This window comes from Pantherophis guttatus, chromosome 3 (assembly GCF_059756535.1).
Source record: "Pantherophis guttatus breed Tessera chromosome 3, ASM5975653v1, whole genome shotgun sequence".
In the NCBI taxonomy this organism is placed as follows: domain Eukaryota; kingdom Metazoa; phylum Chordata; class Lepidosauria; order Squamata; family Colubridae; genus Pantherophis; species Pantherophis guttatus.
The window spans coordinates 165,376,792-165,397,273 of NC_142065.1; the positions used below are offsets into that span (position 1 = coordinate 165,376,792).

Below are 20,482 nucleotides of genomic sequence, written 5' to 3' on the forward strand. Positions count from 1 at the left end.
TCTTTCTTTAGAATTCTTTTTATATTCCAAATGCCTTTTTCAAAGTTTTCCTTAAAAAGGTAAGATGAGAAATTAATTAATAGTTGTCCTAAGTGGCTAGATTGAAAACGGCTTTAGAAGAAGGTATACCATTACTTTCCTCAAGATGACTAGAATGGGTATCCTTAAACAGATGCAAGTCTGCAGATATGGTAAGGGCAGAGAAATTGCTGTCCTTTATACTCCTAAACACAGAGATAAAACTGTGATTGGTTAGGTTCATACTTTTTTTCCACCATCACTTTAGGTGTCTACATTTGTTTAATCTTCTGCAGAACCCAAGAACTTCCTAGGTCCTGCAAGAAAGGAGAGAAATTTGGAAAAAAACTCATTCAGCTACCTTACCATTTTCGTATTCCAGAGATTAGTGAGACATACAACAAAGCTGATTGGGGAATTCCTCAAGCAATACCCAGAAGTCCAAATAGACCTTGAGTGGATTATTTCAACATTTCTGCAGAGATTAAACATGATGGCGAGATGCATGAAAACCAGAAAGTACCCTGACCACAGCAAAAGAAAGTTGTCCATTTTCAGATCACATTGCTACATAAAAACTAGATTAACATGTGACCATCTGTGTGTATTTAGGGGTGAAAATCTCATCTACCATCATCATGAAGATCAAAAAATTCATGTTCCACTTGAGAATTGCTAATATATCTAAAGAATAAAAGTTTTTCTCTGTGTTGAATAATCCTTTGGGGCAGGGTCATTTTAAATTCAGTTTTCAGATAAATAAGGATTTGCTAGAAGACACTTTGGAAAAAAGAATCTTAACAAACCATACTAAAATAACCAGTGATTAATCAATAAGACAGTGCAACCACTTATTTTTGAAAATAAACAAGGAATTTGCATTTAAATGTTTACTTGTTTAAACAGAAATGTCTATAAGCAAGAATACACCATAAACCAGGGGTGTCACACTGGCGGCTTCCAGTCCGTGGCAAAACGTCACGTGATAACAATGTGACGCGGCTAGTTTGACACCCATGCCATAAAATGTACTAAAGGAAATATATTAAGTTCATATAGATCTAACAGCACGTTTCATTGCCAGAAACTTATAATCAGTAGCAGTACAAATTTAAATCAAACTGTTTAAGAATTTCTTTTTAAAAAATATATAGTGTTAGAAGAACTGAATGTCTCCATGTGACAATGCAAATTTGCTACCTTTTGAAACACTAGTTCCACAAAATACTCAGGGTAAGTCAACTATTAAAGAAAATACTTTATTACATCATGAAAAAGTATAATCATTCAAATCCAAACTTGTATTAAAATCTGAATTTTTATAAGACAGTCTGTTGGTATATTTTGTTCCACATGGGAATGATATGAATACTAATCTTGTTACTAAATATTGCACAGTCTGAAAGAGACAAATAATGAAAACAAAACAAAATCACATGATCTTGGGAACCATCTCACATTATGAAAAAAAAAACTACTAAGAAACTTTAAAAAATGGGGGGGTTGCTTCTACAGTAGCTTTAAGTTTATAATTCTTGGAATGACTGGAATCCTCTGAAGACCATAACAGGGATAGGAAGCTTCATTTCAGCAATCCCTTGTGCAAATAAGATTAATTAGAACAAATAATGCAGTTAAATCCTTGATATTGAAACAATTGCCACATCTTTCTGTTACATCCCTGTTGGGGGAAGAGAAAATATGAAGAACAATTTATGCCATGAGTTTTGCCTGCAATTCCATCTCCGCTGCCTGTTTCAGTGCAACATCCACCAGGAGTTGAAATCCACTGAAGTCCTGATTGAGATCTGGGGGAGTTGGAGGAGGAGTGTTGAAAAGCCCACTTTGTGCATTTGAACTAGGTCCCAACTTATCCTCGTGGAATAGGAGAGAGTTGTCTGTAAAGTTGGTAGGTGAAGCCCACTGAAGGTCATCTGTAGTCTGACCTGTACCAGCGGGCTGACTGAAATGGAAAGGGACATCTTTCAGTGCAGTTACGGTGGTATGACAGATTACTGAGGGACGAGCCAAAAGAGATCCTGGAGAAGGAGCATTACAAGTCTTGTTTGGTCTTGGGCTACCAGAGAGAAAGGAGCTCTCAATCAGGGGAATGCAGTTTTTTGAGCTGGAAAATTCCACTGGGTGGCCATCAATTACCTTGGTCCCTCTTCGTGAGATAGTAAATTGATTTGGGTCCTTCCCATCCTTCCTCAACATGTCAGGCAAAAGCCTGCGTCGTGCATTGATGAACCAGTTGCAGACCTGAGAATACAATGACATTTTCATTCTTACCGTCATTCAATTCCAATTATGTATTGCATGAAAGCAGTTCAGCTAAATGCCTGAATCCCTTCAAGCTAGATTCCTAAACCTGACCCCCCCCCCAAAAAAGGCTGGCAAACAAGTTTTGACACACCCTAAAAAGAGACTTTCCTGGTTTGGCCAGCCCCTCCTCTCAGCAGAAAATCCAAAGATTGTAATGGGTAAAGCCCTAAATTTGGTTTTAAATCTGAATATATGTAATGAACAAAGAGTAATCTTTGAGTAATGAACAAAGAGTAATCTAAACCATTACAGTTAGGTTAATTAACAACAGGAAAACATTTTCCTCTGAAACAGTAACTCCTCCCTAAAGGAGTTACTGATTTGCGTTGTTCAACTGACTATGTCAACAGGCGAAAGAGGGATTACCTCACCAAGTTTGCCCTTGTTTGAGTATCAAGCCAGTTTCCTGGGCAATAAAAGAAAGTCCAACAGTCCTTTTTTGTTTACTGTACAAAAACTGTTTCTCCTTACAAAGAAAATGTGTGGGATACCTACAAAGAAACAATTACTCTGAGCCAACATGGCAAAACCAGATTTACAATAAAGCCTATGAAATAGGCTGAACTGACACACTCCAAAAACACAAATATATTCATCACCTTCTACAAATGCTGCACACACAATGTATTATTTAAAAAAATAAGTAAGTCAATGGATTGGAAGAAAATTGTGGTAAAAATCCTACAAACAAAAGGAATATTTGAAAATTTTCCTTTTGTGTTTTCATACCCTCCCTCTTCCCCGTTTGGTTTAAGATTAATAATAAAAGCAATTTTTATAAGCTTTCTATTTTGGAAAAGCTTCATGTGTTTAAATTAATACACTCAGGTTATTTCAAATACTGCTACAAACCTTTTTTCAAATGTAAGAAAATGCAACTACATATATATTCACAAAGCAAGTAAAACATATTACACATTCACCTCTTTGGTAGAAAGGAGAAAGCAATATTTAATTTACATACTCAGAATTGTAAACTTTTTTCAGAATTTGGAACAGAAACCAATCATTTGCATTCTTAGGTAAATCTGAGTGCTGACAATTAGACATGAATTGATTTCTAAATATGCAGAAAGAAGTATTTCAGTAAGAAAGGCCACTGAGTTTCAAGGGTACTGCATTTAGATTTGGAAAAACTGAAATTCACATTCTTTCCATCACTGTTACTGCGTGAGCTTGCCTCTTGTAAATCAGGATTTCTCAACAGGCTGGAAGCTTAAATTGTCCTAATAAAAAGCACAGATGGGCACTGAACATTCATACTTATTTTAGGCACTGAGCAAAAGGTTAGTCCTGGGTAAGCAGGCATCCATCCCATTTAAGCTTTGAACTTTGTGGGTCTACAGAAAAACCCAGGCTGAAATAGCATCTTTATCAATCAAATACCAAGACACTTTTTAAGTAAAGTGGAAGCTAATGGTCAATACAACACTAGATATTAATATTGTGGTACATCACCTAATGTCTACTAACTTAAAAGCAAAATACATAGTATTCAGCAGGTAAACAAACTTGTCACTATTGCCTTAAGCTTCATTAGGACACACATACCTGTAGTGTGGAAAGGTGCGTCTGTCTCGACAATAGTGCTTTCTCTTGTTCAGAAGGATAAGCATTGTAACGGTGCTCATACAGCCAGTCCCGAAGAATCTGCACTGATTCTTTGGGCAGGTTACCCCGTCTCCTCCTCTTGATTGAGCAGGCAGAAGAAGAGAGATCCAGGGGGACATCCATGCTGTCATCGTCTTCTGTCTCACTGCCTGATATTGCAGCAGCACCTATGATGCACATGAAAAGGTATGATGCTACTATCTTTTCTAACCTGCATTTCCCTACTCAAACACCTTATCACCATCCTATGCAATAAAAATGTAATAATATGCACCAATGAGGACTAGGTAGAAAATCCTAGTATCTTTCATTCTGAAAAACTGAGCAACTTGGCTATCTGTCTGCATATATGCAATGATTTGCTTTATTTAGAGAACCACACCACTTATTGGCCAATAATGTGTATATTCATCTGGCCAATTTTCTTCAAAATTAATTCTATCACTTTTTACTAATGTAGAACAGTTGTTCAGAGCTAATTCACTCAGAGCACTAAATTGTGATTATTTAATTATTTGTTGAGAAATCAAATAGGCTGAACTAACTCAGAAAGCTAAGCAATAAGCAAGGGTTTAAGTTATGATAACTACACCCATCAGTCAAAGCCAGAATGAGACACCCAAGATGTGTGATCCCAGCATATTTTTTGAGGCACACAAACCACTCTCATTATTAATGCTATCTATAAGAATAATAAAAATAAACCCACAGATTGAAAAATTCGTATTTTTTTTCTGGAGCATCAGCTGTTTCTCATTCACAATTGACCTTTTTAAATTGCTACCCATCATTATACTGACTTTATATCAACAGTCTACCATTAAGTCATCTAAGAATAATAACTTTGTAATTAGAACACTTACTAAAATTAAGCCCAATAATTAGATATGACTTCATTCATATCTGCGCTCAGTTAACATTTTGCATGAAGTATCAATATCTTTTATGAATAGAAATATCAACCCTACTTCTACAACTGTACTTGCAAATTAGCATTTAGCACTAAGACAGAGAAAAAAATCATGAGAAAATGGTAAATTATGCCTCAGAATGATATCCACATTTCCTTCATCTTCTCCCTGAAGTCCTGAAGAAAAATAGTTTGTCTACATTAGAATGAAGGGTTTTTTTTTCCTCCAGCCTTTCTATAGGTACTACTTATAGGTACTCTATAGGTTCTCATTTAGTAACTACAATTGGGACCAGCAATCAAATCGCTAAGTGAGGCAGTTTCTAAGTGAGAACTCATATGACACAACTGTGCTATTCTTTCTCCCACTCTCCAGTCCTTTGAAATGCTCACCCCCACTGGTGCTGGTATAGCTGGCTTGAAACTGACAAGACAAACTTCTGTTTTTGTTTGCCTCCTAACCCCTTCCCAAGTTTTGGGACTGTTCACCCCTGATATAATTAGCAAGAAGGAAAATAATGTTTCCACTGAATCTAATTTACATTTAATGGGGAGGAAGGCATTACAAGAGAGAAAGCAGGCACACAATGGGGAATGCACATAGAAAGCAACATACTGGCCTTGGCAACCATGGGCACACTGCACAAACAGCCTGGTGTATTCCCCACTGTGTACCTTCTTTCTTTCTTATAACACTTCCTCTCCAATCTTTCCATTCTGCATTATTGTGGAAGAACCACAGATCAGGCACAGGACAACACATAGTGATTGTAATAAATGACTTCACTGTGAAGTCATAAATGTGGACACTGGTGTAAAGTTATTTTTTCAGCACCATTGTAACTTTGGATGAATGCTGAATGAGTCAGTTGGTAAGCGAGGACTATCTGTAGTTCAATTACTCTGTTCTCTCATCTTTAACAGTGATAACAGGTTTTATTGCAACAAGAATTCAGTATATTTTAGCACTGGATAAAAAGGGGAAATGATTGTTACATCTTATCATAAGAAGTAACCACCACCATGAACAGAGATTTTTATCCTATATATTGAAACACATCAGGAAAATAGTTCAGTCTCTTGACAAAGGCAGCCACGCATCAAGACCTGTTCTTTCCAATAGAATAGCAGAAAAAAACAGCTCCTCTCTCTGAATACTGATCTAATGATGTTGTTTTCTCAAACTAGTAAATACAAGTATTAAAAGGATTTAATTAATTCAACCACCTCTTGTGAGAAGGGCTTAATTGTTCTTCTTTTATGCTGCCTTTTATTCTGTCTTGTTCCAATGTAACATTGAAAATAAATTATGTAATTTATCTCCCAGTATAATTTTGAAAACTACGCAAAGTTGATCAAATTTGTTATAGAGTTGGCAAAAGAAAGATTACATTTTAAAATGGACCACATTGGGCTGAGAGTTGCAGATTAAAATAAATCCAGAAAATGTGTTCCAATGCATCCCTAACGGAAGGAGGAGTTAGGCAATGAATTAGGTTGTTATCACCTCCTTCATTCTAAATCCTTTCCATCCCTCCATTCCAGTCACATGACCTAGACTGGAGCTGCAATTAAAGGATTGGATATTGTTCCAGAAGGCACATTCTGCACGCTTTCTCTGCTTTGCTTGTTCTAGCAATGGTCCTGTATCTTTTCAGAATGTCTGATGGTGAGGGATAACAATTGTGGCTTTCTCAAGCATAAAATACATTGATGGGAAAACTGCGCTCATTGTTTATCGGTGGATATTTTTTTCCCAGCAACTTCCAGGGTTACTTATGAACATAAACTCTGGTAACCCAATTTGTTATTATACCTTCTAAGACAGGGCTCTCCAACCTTGGCAACTTTAAGACTTGTGGACTTCAACTCCCAGAGTTCCTCAGCAAAGCTGGCTGAGGAACTCTGGAAGTTGAAATCCACAAGTCTTAAAGTTGCCAAGGTTGGAGAGCCCTGTTCTAAGAGATACTGTTCAATAAAGGTTGAAACTTTTCAAGGTAAATAAGAAATGCATTTGTATCTACCAGTGTAAACATAACAGATCATGTGCAGGGCTAAGAATGAGATTTCTGGTGTTCAATTGTATCAGGGCTCAAGATCTAATTGTGGTCATGCTGTATCACTAGTGTGTCAGTAAACCAGGTGAATACAATACAATAGGTCAGTGTTCTCCAAATGTAATGATAAAGCTGACTGTTGGACCATTTAGCCTGAAGAGAACAGTTTAACAAGGTGTCCTGTAACAATAATAAACCACCAGTTGAGGATGATGGTGGGGACAATGTAGAAAGCGAAGTGAAAGGTCTCAGGCACTTACTGTAGATGGGTTTATTTGCATTTCCAGATGTTTATCTAGCCTATTCAGTAGCAGGCTCTAGTGATGTTTACAAAACTTTCTTAACCATTGTTAATTTAAACCTGGTTTAATCAACTAATCAAAATTTCTGAGGAAACACAGTGAACCTAGACACAAAATCTGGGTTCATCCAACATGCTTGTGGTTAAGTCAGTCTGTGATCCAATGCATCATGTGACCATAATATCTGAAATCGGAGTTCTCTTTTCATTGTGTGTGATATAATTTATAATACGTTACACATTCATATGGTATCTTTCAATAAAAATCGAAAATTTTGTGACAGAGGTCTTCCCATGAATGGAACAAATTAGAAAAAAAGGGTGGGCACCATTATATCAGGGTTTGAACTACAGGTAGTCCTCCACTTACAACAGTTCATTTAGTGACCATTCAAAGTTACAACGGCACTGAAAAAAATTACTTATGACCGTTTTCCAGTTATGACTGTTGCAGCATCCCCATGATCATGCGATCAAAATTCAGATGCTTGGCAACTGGTTCATATTTATGACCATTGCTATGTTCCAAGGTCATGTGATACACTTTTCCCCCGGCCTTCTGACAAGCAAAATCAACAGGGAAGCCAGATTCGCTTTACAACCATGTTACTAGCTAAACAACTGCAGTGATTCACTTAACATGTGGCAAGGAGGATCGTAAAATGGGACAAAACTCACTTAACAAATGTCTCATTTAGCAACAGAAATGTTGGGCTCCATTGTGGTTGTAAATCAAGAATTATCTTGAATACAAGGCCAAATTTTTTTTAAATCAGTGCTCTACCAGCAATGAGTAGCCTAGATTTCAGTGTGATAAGTGTCTTTCTATTTGCTAAAACTTTTGATAGCAGAACATAATCTAAAAAGGTACTTTATGCCTTATAGAAGCCATAGAAATGTTATCAATAGAATGGAATATTCCTTTTAAGAAGACTTTCATACTGTGATACCAGATAATTTATAATATCTAGAGTTTATTGTTGTAGTAGTTCTCTCCGGATGCTTTTGAGACCCTCCTTTCCATATAATGGTCTGATTCATGGGCCTTTAGTCATTTGCTCTCTCTTAGTGCCCTTCATACACGGATAAAGAACAGGAATTCATTCAGAGATGTCATTAAAAAAACAAGTCAATGGATCCTAGCATATTACACAAGGTTTACACCTAAATGCTGAGAAAAGCAATCAAGCCAAACTACTTCAGGTAGCTAGAACAGAAGGCTGCTTTAAAAACTAAAGAAAAACAAACAAACTTGAAACTAAAAAGTATTCAAAGACTAGAAAATGTATTCTGGTCCCTTCAAAACAAAATGTAAATGCTGATCTCCTCCTCACCTGGTAAACATAAAAAAAAAAAGAGAGAACCAGTAAAGCTCCTGACAGTATAAATAAAAATTAAAGCAAGAACAAACCTGCAGTACTGAGTGCCCTTTGATCTGCTTACTTATTGTGACATGTTCCCTCTGCTAAGAGGTTAATGATACAAAACAGGTTTGGGCTAAACAGGAGACAAATGCTATGCAACTCTTTTGGGGGGGGTATAATGAGCAGATTTCAATAAAGGAGCATTAGCTACCAGGAAAGAGACCCTGTATTTGTGCAGAAGCTGCAGTTACAGGAAACTACAGGGAGCATTAGATGCAGACTAATCCAGTTGATTTTTTTTTATTAGAGCAAAGGCCATATTGGTGCTGCCATGGCAGTGTTTACATTGGAGCGTTTGTGCTGATTACTAACAAGGGAAAACCAAAGCTACCCTGTAATCAGTCTGTGCTCTGCATTTCCTGTTTTAACAAGGAACAGTTAAAAGGTGGCCTGACTAGGCTGCCTGTCTCAGTGGATCACTACTGCTTTGTTATTCGTTACTCTACAGAATTCTAGCAGGGAGAAATATTTGCACTCTTAATTTGGTGTTTTAACATAGCAGATTACAATTTTCACATGACTTGCTTGGTCATAATGTAACCAACGCGCCAATTTCAATTTTAAAAATAGCTTATTTTTAGCTTATTTCATCTGAGGACTGAGAAATATTTAGCTAACAGCAATTTAACATTGTACTACATACTAACATACATATACAAGAGTTTGTGTTATTGAAATAACTTTTATGTTCAGTAGTTTACTCTTCTAAAGACAATAGTTTTAACAATATTATTTGTCTAACAAAACAAACCCAAAACCAGAGTTATAATTTGCGGGTACATTAAAAGGTCACTTTATCCAAAGTTTATGGGCACAATTGATTTTCATCTCCTAGTGCAGGGCTCAATTTGAAAAACTCTTCTAAAGACATGTAGAGTTTGAAAGCTTGTCTTAATACATTTAAACAAGGACAAATACCTTTTACATGTAAATTATTTACCTGTTTGCTTCTTTGTGGCCAAAAAGTTAAAATGAAATTATTCCTTAAACTATGACTACATCTGTAAGCCATCCATGATAAGAGTATTAATTCTTCAATTTTTGCATATTAAGGAAATGACAAACCTACTGAAAATTTAACCTTATAAAATAGTGGGAATGCTGTTCTGGGGGTGGGGGGAAGTATTACATAAAGCAGTGGTAGATACCAGCTGCTTTGATAAATTTACAAAATGCCTTATATCAAATAAGTTCGCTTTGCACCATGAGCAACGTACAAAACTGCTATCTCCACAAATCTCTTTGTGTGTGAAACTTTTAACAAGCTGTTTTGCAGGGCAGCTCAGTCATTTTCCAGAAAACACTTGCAGAATTTATAAGTACAGGATTTAAATTCTTAATTTGAAAACCTTAAGATTCTACATATGTGGTATTGACTCTTTCAATATGCAAGAAAGACAAAATTACAAAGAAAAATAACAGACTTGAGACTGACACAAAATTAAAGACATGGATGCAGCCCTAAGTTATTAAGCAATAAATATTACTTGAAAAAATAAGAACTTTCCTAGAACTGACTTTCTAATAATTACAAGCATATAATCCTTCCAAGTTCATTTTGGCCAGAAAGAAACAAGTTACAGCACCCTACCTGTGAGCTTTACTGTAGAAAGGATGTATATCTGTAACTCTTTAAAAGTTAGAGATAGTTTAGATATTTGAATAGGAATATAGCTCTTCAAAAATCAACATGTTTTTCATTACAGAAAGAAATCTCATCAGATTTTAAAATAGAAAGCTTTTATCATAGGCAAAAAAAATATACAAAAGTATTGTCCCAAGTTGTAGTGACAAAGGATAAATTTTTGGACATGAAGTAAGAGGAAATAAAATCCCAAAGATACACATAGTAATCATTATGCTAAAGCTTAGTCACATGTAACTCATTGTGTGCTTTCACAAAACAATGGTAATGCCAGATTTGTGTAAGGATATGTAGGTATACTGTGCAGTTAATAGATGTTTTAAAAACACTTTCACTGACACGATCAGTGAAATTTGAAGTCTACTCATTTATCCCACCTTTAATATTTTTAATCTTATGCATACTTCTCAGACCACAGAAAGCTACACCACCAATAGAAAAATACATTCAACATAACATTGGCTTGGGTTATAGCACATCTTGGGTTATAGCACAAACAAAATTTCATATTTCCAGATCACATGTCATCAACCATCCAACTTTTCAAAATGTTTTTGTCCTGATCACCTTTATATTCCATGTACCTGAAAACTTTTCTTCATGCTCAACTCCTCCACTCCTTCCACTTTCTCTCATGCACTTAACGTGTTAAAAAGTTTTATTAAACATTGTCCGGCCTGACAGAACAGGCAGCATGCTTACAGTTGACAAGTTAGGAACTCCAGATTTTAAGCACAAAACACAGCATCTCATATCCCACCCTTCCCCTTCCCCAAAAGCTTGGAACAATGGATCAGCAGGCAGGAAATCAGCTCACCACAACAGTTCACATAAAGCAGAGATCTTCCAACTTGGCAGCTTTAAGACTGGGGGACTGCAACTCCCAGAATTCTCCAGCCAGCTCTTCTGGAAGTTGCAGTCCCTCAGTCTTAAAGCTGCCATGTTTGAAGACCTCTGACATAAAGAGAGCACAGCAGCAGTTACAAAAACACTATACAAATTATCCAATGTGGAATTTTTTGCTCAATAATGTAACCAATATTTTTGTACAAAGTTCAAAAACAATTACATTTGTCTTTAACTGCAGAGGTAGGCCATGGTATTGTTGGAGCACATACTGTTACATACACAAGGTTGTACCTCTCTTATTTTGTGTGCTTACATTACCATTTAATGGTTCTAATTAACTTGTTAGCTCCCTTCCCTTTTTATATTTCATAGTTACTTGTCACTCACTACACAAGATCAGCTGCATGGAAAAGAACGTTTTAGATACATTTCAAAAGTAAAAAATAAGTTTCCCAATGACCCACAAAGCCTAACTCCTTGTTAAAACAGGAGTTGCACTGTGACTTTCCCTTTAACTTCCTAACTCTAAGCCACTGACTTTTCATTGTTTTTCACAGTGTTCATGCAGCTACTTCTGTAACATAAGCTACAGGTAGCATACACAGGTAAGAAACTCTAACTCAAGGGAGCAAATTATGAATAAACATGAACAAGACATTGACAAAAGCAGCAGTGTCGACAAGATATTTCACCAGGTCCTGTTTTTTTTTTTAAAGTGGTTTTCAAGTTATCTTGCCTTTCATCTGACAGTAGCCTATAAACTTGCTTTTGCGTCTTCTTAAAAAATAAACGGCGTTTTTTTTTTGTTTTCACACGTCCAGAGTCTTAAGCGTGGGAGATCCGCTCTCCGGGCTTTCTTCAACCGATTTTTGCAGAGGCTCCACCCCCGTCTCTCTGCCCCCTCCCTCCCCGACAAGCGCAAACAAAGAAAGTACTTCAAGCACGCTGTTGCTAGTCTAAAGAATTTGTTTTCAGATGCCGCCTTGCTCTCCGTATCGCGTGTTCAGCAGCAGAACCAAACGGCAAAGGCGAAAGAAGCAGGCTTGGAAAGGAAGAGCCGCGAGCGGGTTGGGGAGAGGAAAAAAAGAGTCAGAAAGGGAGGGGGGACAAAAACTTTTGTTTCGGACACAAAACGGGCGGGTTTGACAGGGCGCCAGCAGCTGAAGGGGCGGCAGCCTTCAAACCGACATCGCCGCCCTCATGTTGTTGGTTTTTTTAATGTCTGAACGGGGAAACCCCCCCCTCCTCAACTTCGACTTAAACGCTGTACAAAGAAGCCAAGGGTGGGGGGAGGCTTTAAAAAAAACGGAGGGGAAGAAGTCCCAATTTCTTCCACAGCCTGTACTCGAGAGTTGCGTACTCCAAGCCCCACACGCACGCACTCTCTTCCGCCTGACAATTGTTTAGCAAAGCCACGAGGTAGGCAGCGGGGGCTCCTTCCACTTGAAAGCCAGAGAGAAAGAGAGAGAGACGCTCGAAGCAGGACAAATTCTACTTACTTTTCTGAGCTTTCATTTCGGTGCCCTTCCCGCCTTCTCGTGGAAGATTCCCCCTCCTTTTATTGCCAGGAAGGGAGAAAGAAACTTTGGAAAAGAAAAGAAAAAAAAAGAAGGGGAGGGGGAGAAAAGGCGGCGGCTTCCAGCGCGGTCCTTTGCAAAGGCGGCGTCTGAAGCTGCGGGACGGTCGGGGGGCTGGCTGGTGCAGAAAGTAACTTGAGAGTGGCCCTCTCGCCGTTTCTTCCTTCTTTGTTCTTCAACTGGTGCTTGGCACAAGCTGCTGCTGCTGCCGCCTCCGCCACGAGGTGTGCCCTCCCCCACCTCCCGGCCCTGACTAAGCGGGAGAGGAGCCAGAACTGCCCCTCCCCTCCTCACTGGCCGGCTGGGTAACGGCTTTGGGGCGTGGGGGGGGGAAGGCCGAGTCTGTCAAAATACCGGCGCTAAGCAGAAAGGAGGGGGGAGAGGAGCTCTCCCCAAGACGCGGCGTAAACACACGGGCAGGCAAGGAAAGCCTCAGCGCTTCGCTGCCGAAGTTCTCCTTTTAAAGGATCTCTAAGAAAAAGTAGGCAAAGAGGAAGTCGCCGGAGGTGGAGTGGGGGAAAGAGAATTTAAATGCTTGAGGCGCCGGAAAACGGTGTAAACGCCGTTTATAAAGTTTGCGTCAACAGACCCGCGCGGCCCGCTTCGGGAATCTCAGGCGGAGGCAACTCTTGCTCCCCAAGCCCTTCTTCGGCTTGGTCAGCGTGGGAAGGCCTCGGCGCAGGTCTTTCCGCCACTTCTTGGATTGTTAGTCAGGTTTCCGTCCCAGGAGTCCTCGCAACGAGCCTGGCCCACCAGAGAAAGCCAAGTTTTCCCCCTGTGCACGTAGCAAGCCAGGTGGCTCAAATCTTGTTCCGCTTTCTCCTCCGAGATCGCTGCAGCTCCTGCTCCGAATACCGCGTTGCTGGCTTGAATAAAGCCCTCAAACCCTTTGCGCGAGTTTACCGGAGGGGGGGGGCGGCGAATCCTATTTAAAAAAACAAACAAACCCTACCATCATCCCACTCTGGATCTTAACCCAAATCTGCTTTAAAAGCCTCCCCCCCCCCGGAATCTACATCACCGTGTTTTGGGATAGATGCGATCTGCTAACTTACAAAGAGCCCAGCTACAAGATGAACCGTTGATTTGACTTAACTTGGGACAGGGGGTTGGGTGGGTTTAAGTAACGCGAGAATCAAGAGAGTTGCCTTGAACGGTGCGGTTTCTCCTGTCTGTTCAGACGGCGAGTTGGGTGGGAGGGAGGGAGGGAGGGGGGGAAAAAACACATTACGTCAGTTCCAATTTACACCGAGGAAAATTCGCCGATCCCGCAGTTACACTACTTTCCCGCCACTCCGCTTCTACTAATGAAATGCATTCCATATATTTTACACATGCTCATTTAAGGGTGTGGGATGGGGGAGGGGGGACTCCGGACTCAGTGACTTCTGTTTTTAGTCTCACGGCTTTGATTCATTTCCAGGGAATAAACCTGTGGGTGCAACGTGTTTGTTTTCCTCCGCATTATCCTAGCAGCGTTACTGGGACGGATCCAACTGCGGCTGAATGAGACCCACCGGCCCCTTCCTGCAGATCACCGGAGCTGAAATTTAGCGACTTCTGCGTGGGCTGCTCTCCAACCCTCAGGGACAGAGGCGGCTTCTTTTCCTTCCCGTAAGAAGACGCTTCTCATCTGGGATGGAAAAGCACCCTCTTGCTCAAGCGTTACAGCCCGTCACCTGGCCTGAATTTTAACGAGCACATTCATCATGACTAAACGGGGCTGTCATGCAGTAATTATGGCAAGCGAAAAGCATACGGCGGCGTAATTCGGTCGAACAAGCCAGGTCTTCATAGAAAGGCGCCCTCCCCGCGTCGCCCCACCAGCTCTTCCAGCCACTGAACCACCAGCTGACTGAACTGCAGACAAGCGGGGCCTTCAGAGGCCACGTGGTTGACTTCCGGAAGGGGAGGGGGGAATAGGCGCTCCGGGAAGAGTCGTGTTTACACGCTCGATCTCGGGTCTTCGCTGTACAGTTTAACAGTAACAAGAGTTTGGAAGGGACCTTGGAGGTCATCTAGTCCAGCCCCCTGCTCACGCGGGAGACCTGTACTAGGGATTCGAACTGGCAATCTTTCTGATCGACAAGCTCAGTGTCTGAGCCACCTAGCCAGGCTTACAAAGGTGAACAACCCACGTTGCCACCAAAGCCTCGTCGTTTTCTTTAAATAACTTAGCAGCGCACCAGTTAGTGTAGTTAAAGATGCAGTACGGCAAACCGAGGCGGTTAGGAGGATCGCGCTAAAGCGCTAATTTTCTGCAGTTACACTCCTGGGTGATCTATTTCAACAACAACAAAAACTTCTCAAGTTTTTTTGCATGTGATCTGGACCGAAAGCCACATCGGGCTCAAGGAATAAACACGCCCCCCCCCTTTCAATGTTTCTGAGAGGCTTTTACGGATCTGCCGTGTCATCATTAATGACGGAATCACTCAGCTGATCCGCAACACTGAACTGAGTTCCGAGGAGGCATACTTATAGTAAGGATGACGATACATACATACATACATACATACATACATCATACATACATACATACATACATACATATACATATATATATATATGGCCCCGGCCGCTTTCTGCGTTTCAGAAGAGACCTAAAACTATCGACATCCCTTCTTTCAACGATCGAGGCTTGGGTTTTATTCCCCTGAAATCAGACTGTAACAAGGCTCCAGCCTTTTCTCGCAAGTTGTGCGTCTCTCTTCTCTCTCCGCAAGGCTCTCTTGCGGGGCTGCGGGCTGGAGTTGGGCTTGCGAAAGGGCTGCCAGGTGGCTCGATCCTTACAGCCCAGAATAGGGCTCTCCAACCTTGGCAACTTTAAGACTTGTGGACTTCAACTCCCAGAGCTTTGCTGGCTGAGGAACTCTGGGAGTTGAAGTCCACAAGTCTTAAAGTTGCCAAGGTTGGAGAGCCCTGGTGCAGAAACTCCCGAAGCGTCGCTTTCGCCGATGAGCTGCAATTGGTGACCGAAGCTGAGTCAGGGACACCTCATATCCGGGCTGAGCGCACCAAAGCGTCGCCAAGCGGTTGCTTTGCCATCCTGACAGTCTCGCTCGCAGCCAAATGCGGTGGCTGGCGATGCAAACGAGGCGCCTTTTGGAGGAAACTCCCGGCTCGTCTGACTTTTGCCATCTTCCTCCTTGTTCGGGAAGCAGAGGATCGCCTCTGAGCTACACCGATCCGTTGCCCTAAATGTTGGCATGACGCAGCTTGAGGCCCCGAAGGGAGTGTTGAGTATGGGTACATAGTCCTCGATTTACAACAGTTCACTTAATGACTGTTCAATATTACAATGGCACTGGAAAAAAATGACTTATGACCGTTTTTCACATTTTACGATCATTGCAGCATCCTGATGGTCACGTGATTTACAATGCTTGACAACTGACTCACATTGATGAAGGTTGCTGTGTCCTGGGGGGGGGGGGTGCCATGTGATCATCTTTTGCAACTGTCTGCCTAGCAAAGTCAATGGGGAAACCAGATTCACTTAACCACGTTACTAATTTAACAACTGCAGTGATTCACTTGTGGCAAGAAAAGTTGCAAAATGGGGCAAAACTCAACAAATTCCTCACTCCGCAACATAAATTTGGGGCTCAATTGTGGTCGTAATTCGAGGACTACCTGTACTTCCCTTCACTCGAGTTTGGCCCCTGTTGGATCCTACGTAGCGTCTCTCTCCCTTGGTAATGTGATTGCATAGTAGTATATGCACACACGTTTCGAACTGTACCCTTCTGAAAACACTTCCATTTGGAAGTATGTCTGAAGACAAAAGGGCCAAACATTAGACACCACACAATAGCCAATCCCAAAAGACTGCTGTTGCGTGAACTTGCAGGATCTGCTTTCCTGGAAAGGCTGAGAGGAGTGGAATCCAGGACTTGCTTGAGCTCCTTCTTCCCTCTCAATCCTTTTAATAGATTTTATGCAGAGCATTGCTTAAGTGAATGACAGAGAATCAAAAAACTATATCCAGCACAACAAAGCCCAACACCCTAGCAAGTGGAAACAGCCCTTTTAATGAAAAAGGTGCTCTATTTCTGAGATGTTTGCACATTAGTAAAACACTGAACAGGGTTTATGTTTGTTTAATGGAAAGGCAATCCAGACCAGATATAAGGGCATAAGATGCCAGCCAAAAGTTTAAAAATAAAAGTGATGAGATTCAGGCCAGGTTGAAAGCTATCTATTCTGGAAGCCTCAGGCTGGTTCCATCACTGGATGCTTCCAGACTACGATATTAGTGTATCATTCATGGGATTTTACCAGGAATCCAAACTCAGTAAAGTAATAAATACATAGGATTATACTTTTAGCCTATTCAAAATTAAGTTCCATTGAATTTGACATTACAAATGGAGTCCTGATTCTCTTTCAAGATGACAGAAATCTGAATATATGTTTATTGTGGTATATTATGTAGGAAAATAGCTTAAAATCTAAATACTTCAAGAAACTCAACACTATTTTGGTGTACCTTTTATCCTCACAATGGATGATATGTTCCAGATAATATTCAAAAGTACTAAACTTGACTAAGAGCAGGAAATTCAATGATATTCTTACATAAATATGAAAAAGAATTGTTCCAAGACTTAAACTACAAGTTTAAGACCTAAATCCACAAGTCTAACATATCTAAAGGAGGGGCATTGGCAATGAGATTAAAAAACCAAGGTCAACAATACAATTAAAGCTCCGGACCTTTTTAACATATATCCTAAATTTGGTAGTTTACTTTTACTAATATTTATGATTTATTTTTTATAAATTACATTTATCGGTGTATCCTACAAGTATAAGAGAAGTGATAACACTGGATAATATTTACAGAAATAAATTATTATATTTGATATAATATGTGTAGTTTACTGAGATCATGAACTTTTTTTTTACATGTCTAGCAAAATATTCCTGGATAATAAGGAATCTTTAGATGTTTAGGTGTTATTTTCCCATAGCCCTGAAAGCAATGATATGGAGAAAAAAACATTTTTGTCTGGTGAAACTCAGTACATATTATAGGAAATCCTTCCCAACAAAGCACATATTTAGTCAAAGCTAAGGATAAGCTCCTCATAAAGCTTGAAGGACAGTTAGGATGTCTCATCTCCTAAGACTGAAGGATCCAAATTATTTTTCACAGCTGCGTAGGGAATGTATACATTAATACTGGATGTCATCAATATTCAGGTTAACAAGCTTTTCTTTTCTCTTTTCAAATACAAATAAAGCAGTGCTTTAGTTGATGTGAAAAACTATACAATGAGAAAAGTAATAATACAAGACCTGCTTTGATACTTCGATAATGGTACAGAAAGAACCTTAACCTTCTGACATCACTGTATTTATACAGTGCCACCTGGTGGAATGATTCTGAGTGAATAAACTCTAGACTAACAGCCTTTAATCCAAAGACAGATTGTCATAACTTGTGCTGACAAGCATGCATTTCCTTTTCAAAAATAACTTCTCTTTATTCTGTCAGCCTATTCATATGTAATCCTTCATGCATGCCTACACAACTTGTCTGCCTGCACTGTTGTCAAGGCCTGACTTGCCTAACCAAATTGAATGGAAGCTGTAAGGGAATTACAAAGCAAATATGTGTTTTCTTTTGTCTGCTTGATGATGGCTAATGATTGCAGATTATCAACCTTGTGAAAGTTAGGCTTTGTTTGTGAACGTGCTAGGTTATCACTTACAATGACTGCCAGCTATGTTGAACAATACCTCCCAGAACTCTCACCTGACTGGCTGGGAATTATGGAAGGTATAGCACAATACTTTTGCAAGGAAACAGGCTGTTTAAAGAGTTATATATAACTCTTCCTATAGTTACTGTGTACTAAATTTCCTAAAATTTACTATGAAATTTTAGTTTTAAGAGAAATGAATAGAGCATTTCTGATCTGAGACTTCTGTCATTTGGGTCTTATTTTCACTCTCAAATTATGAGGAATAACTGTATGATATATTAACACATTGCAGACTCAGATTTGATCCATTTTGGAAGAAATAACAAGCAGAAATCTCTGCTTTTCAACAAAATAGCAGTGTTTTCCTGGAACTTCTTCTAAGCAAAGACAATTCACCAATTCAGCTGCAGTGAAGCTTATCATTTTGAGGCAGTGTGTTTCCTGTCTCCCTTGAGTGGCAACAGCCCACTTCAAATTTTTGTGACTATAAAGGTCCCCAAAGAGATATTTTTCAGCTGCAGTTTCTGTTCCCACTCTTCAAAATTATCTGCTGCATAACAATGAAGCATTAAAAAAGGCTTGTAATTGGAATCAAGTAATATCCATGGCATTAGGAAATAAGATTGGCTATAAAAGCTCCCCTGGGCACATATTTTATACATTTCATGCATTCAAATCTTCTCTTTCCTACAGGAACCCAAAATTCTGGAGAAGCTGATAACATTAGAAAGAAAAATAATTACTTTCCTTAATCCATATTGTTTGGATATGCAGATATTGGATATTCATACTGCCTCTAAAGAATTTCTTTAGGTATTATGTCTAACATGGCCCAACTCTAAGAATGATATCAGCTTTTCATCTGGATGGCCTGAAAGGTGCATTGCAAATTTTAAGAGCTTTGTAAATTTGTTTCATTTGTGCCTTGTGTGCTCAGGGATGCATCTGTCTATTGTTTAATGTCTGTTTTTACATCATGCAACTGTCAAATTAGAATCTCAAAAGGAAAAATTTATGATCAAATACGTGTTAATCTTAAGTGTGCCATGATATGTATTGCTGCTCTTAAAACACAATGCAGGGCTTTGTATGAGGAATAACAGTATCATATATTAACACGTTTTAGATTCAGACTTGATCCATTTTGGAAGGAAACCATCTCTATACATGAGGAAGGGAAACAGTAACAATTTCAGAGCAAAAGTATAACTTGAACCTTGTTCTTCATTTCCTATCTGGTAATCCTAGAGATAACTTCTAACCAAATCACAATGTAGTCAGATCTGATCTGAAGCTGAGCGTACCTTATTTATCAAGTTTAAAAATATTGGTGTGAGAAATTTTTGAAATTCAGGAATTAACTGTGCTTCACACTACTAGCTTCTCAATATTTTAAACACTTTTAAGAGATTGACAATCATGTAGAAAAAGCAATAAAGGATCTGCCACCATCAGATTACTGGGGGTGGCCAGAAGTAACATGGTTGACAGTATTGCTGTATTCCAATTTGAAGAGAGCACAACTCTGTACGTGATGCTTCCTTCTTATTTTTCTATTCAGTGATGATCCTGGGAGGTTGGCTGGGCTCAAAGAATGACTGGCTAAAAGTCACTAGTTTCCATGGCCAATGGTAAACTAAAATTTAGGTCTCTTCATTCCTACCCCAATATCTTAACTGCTAGTCCAAACACTTTAATTACCATATTTTTCACATTATAAGATACACTTCCCACCCACCCCCAAAAAAGTGGGTGGAAATGTCTGTGCGTCTTATAGTGAACGTTGTCGAATCCCTGCCCACCCACCGGCCCCCACTCTTCAGCCATTTTCAGCCTCCAGGTGCCCCATTTTCGGTTTGTGGAAGCCAAAAATAGGGCGCGCGGAGGCAGCGATCCCTGCATCCTGGAACAGTTGATTGGTGGTATTCCAGGAGACTGATTCAATCACCAATCACCTGCTCGTGCTAAATCGGGTTGCAATAATGTACTGAAACTGACCAGGCTGTTTGCTGTTAGGACACTAGCCATATGAATACCGATGGATGCTGGGA

At 39.7% G+C, this 20,482-nt stretch overlaps 1 protein-coding gene across 2 annotated transcripts; it reads right to left on the reverse strand.

Moving 5' to 3' along the window:
• Window positions 1-1,263: 1,263 nt before the first annotated feature.
• On the reverse strand, window positions 1,264-14,585 carry TGIF1 (TGFB induced factor homeobox 1). Of its 2 annotated transcripts, none has more exons than XM_034429531.3 (3): window positions 12,640-14,585; window positions 3,895-4,121; window positions 1,264-2,280 (listed from the first exon to the last, which is right to left on the reverse strand). In XM_034429531.3, exons 1-3 carry the CDS (start codon window positions 12,653-12,655, stop codon window positions 1,732-1,734), a joined length of 792 nt encoding a protein of 263 aa, XP_034285422.2. In that variant the 5' UTR covers window positions 12,656-14,585; the 3' UTR covers window positions 1,264-1,731. The 2 variants fall into 2 exon arrangements, with proteins under 2 accessions (XP_034285422.2, XP_034285423.2); XM_034429532.3 differs by lacking the exon at window positions 12,640-14,585 and adding an exon at window positions 11,877-12,583.
• Window positions 14,586-20,482: the final 5,897 nt, after the last annotated feature.

What these genes read in the sequence shown, in the direction of transcription:
- TGIF1 (XM_034429531.3), bottom strand. An exon ending in CGCACCTTTCCACACTACAG is followed by an intron (nt 2,281 to 3,894) that starts GTATGTGTGTCC and finishes TTGTATTCTCAG; the next exon opens with GTCTGCAACTGGTTCATCAA.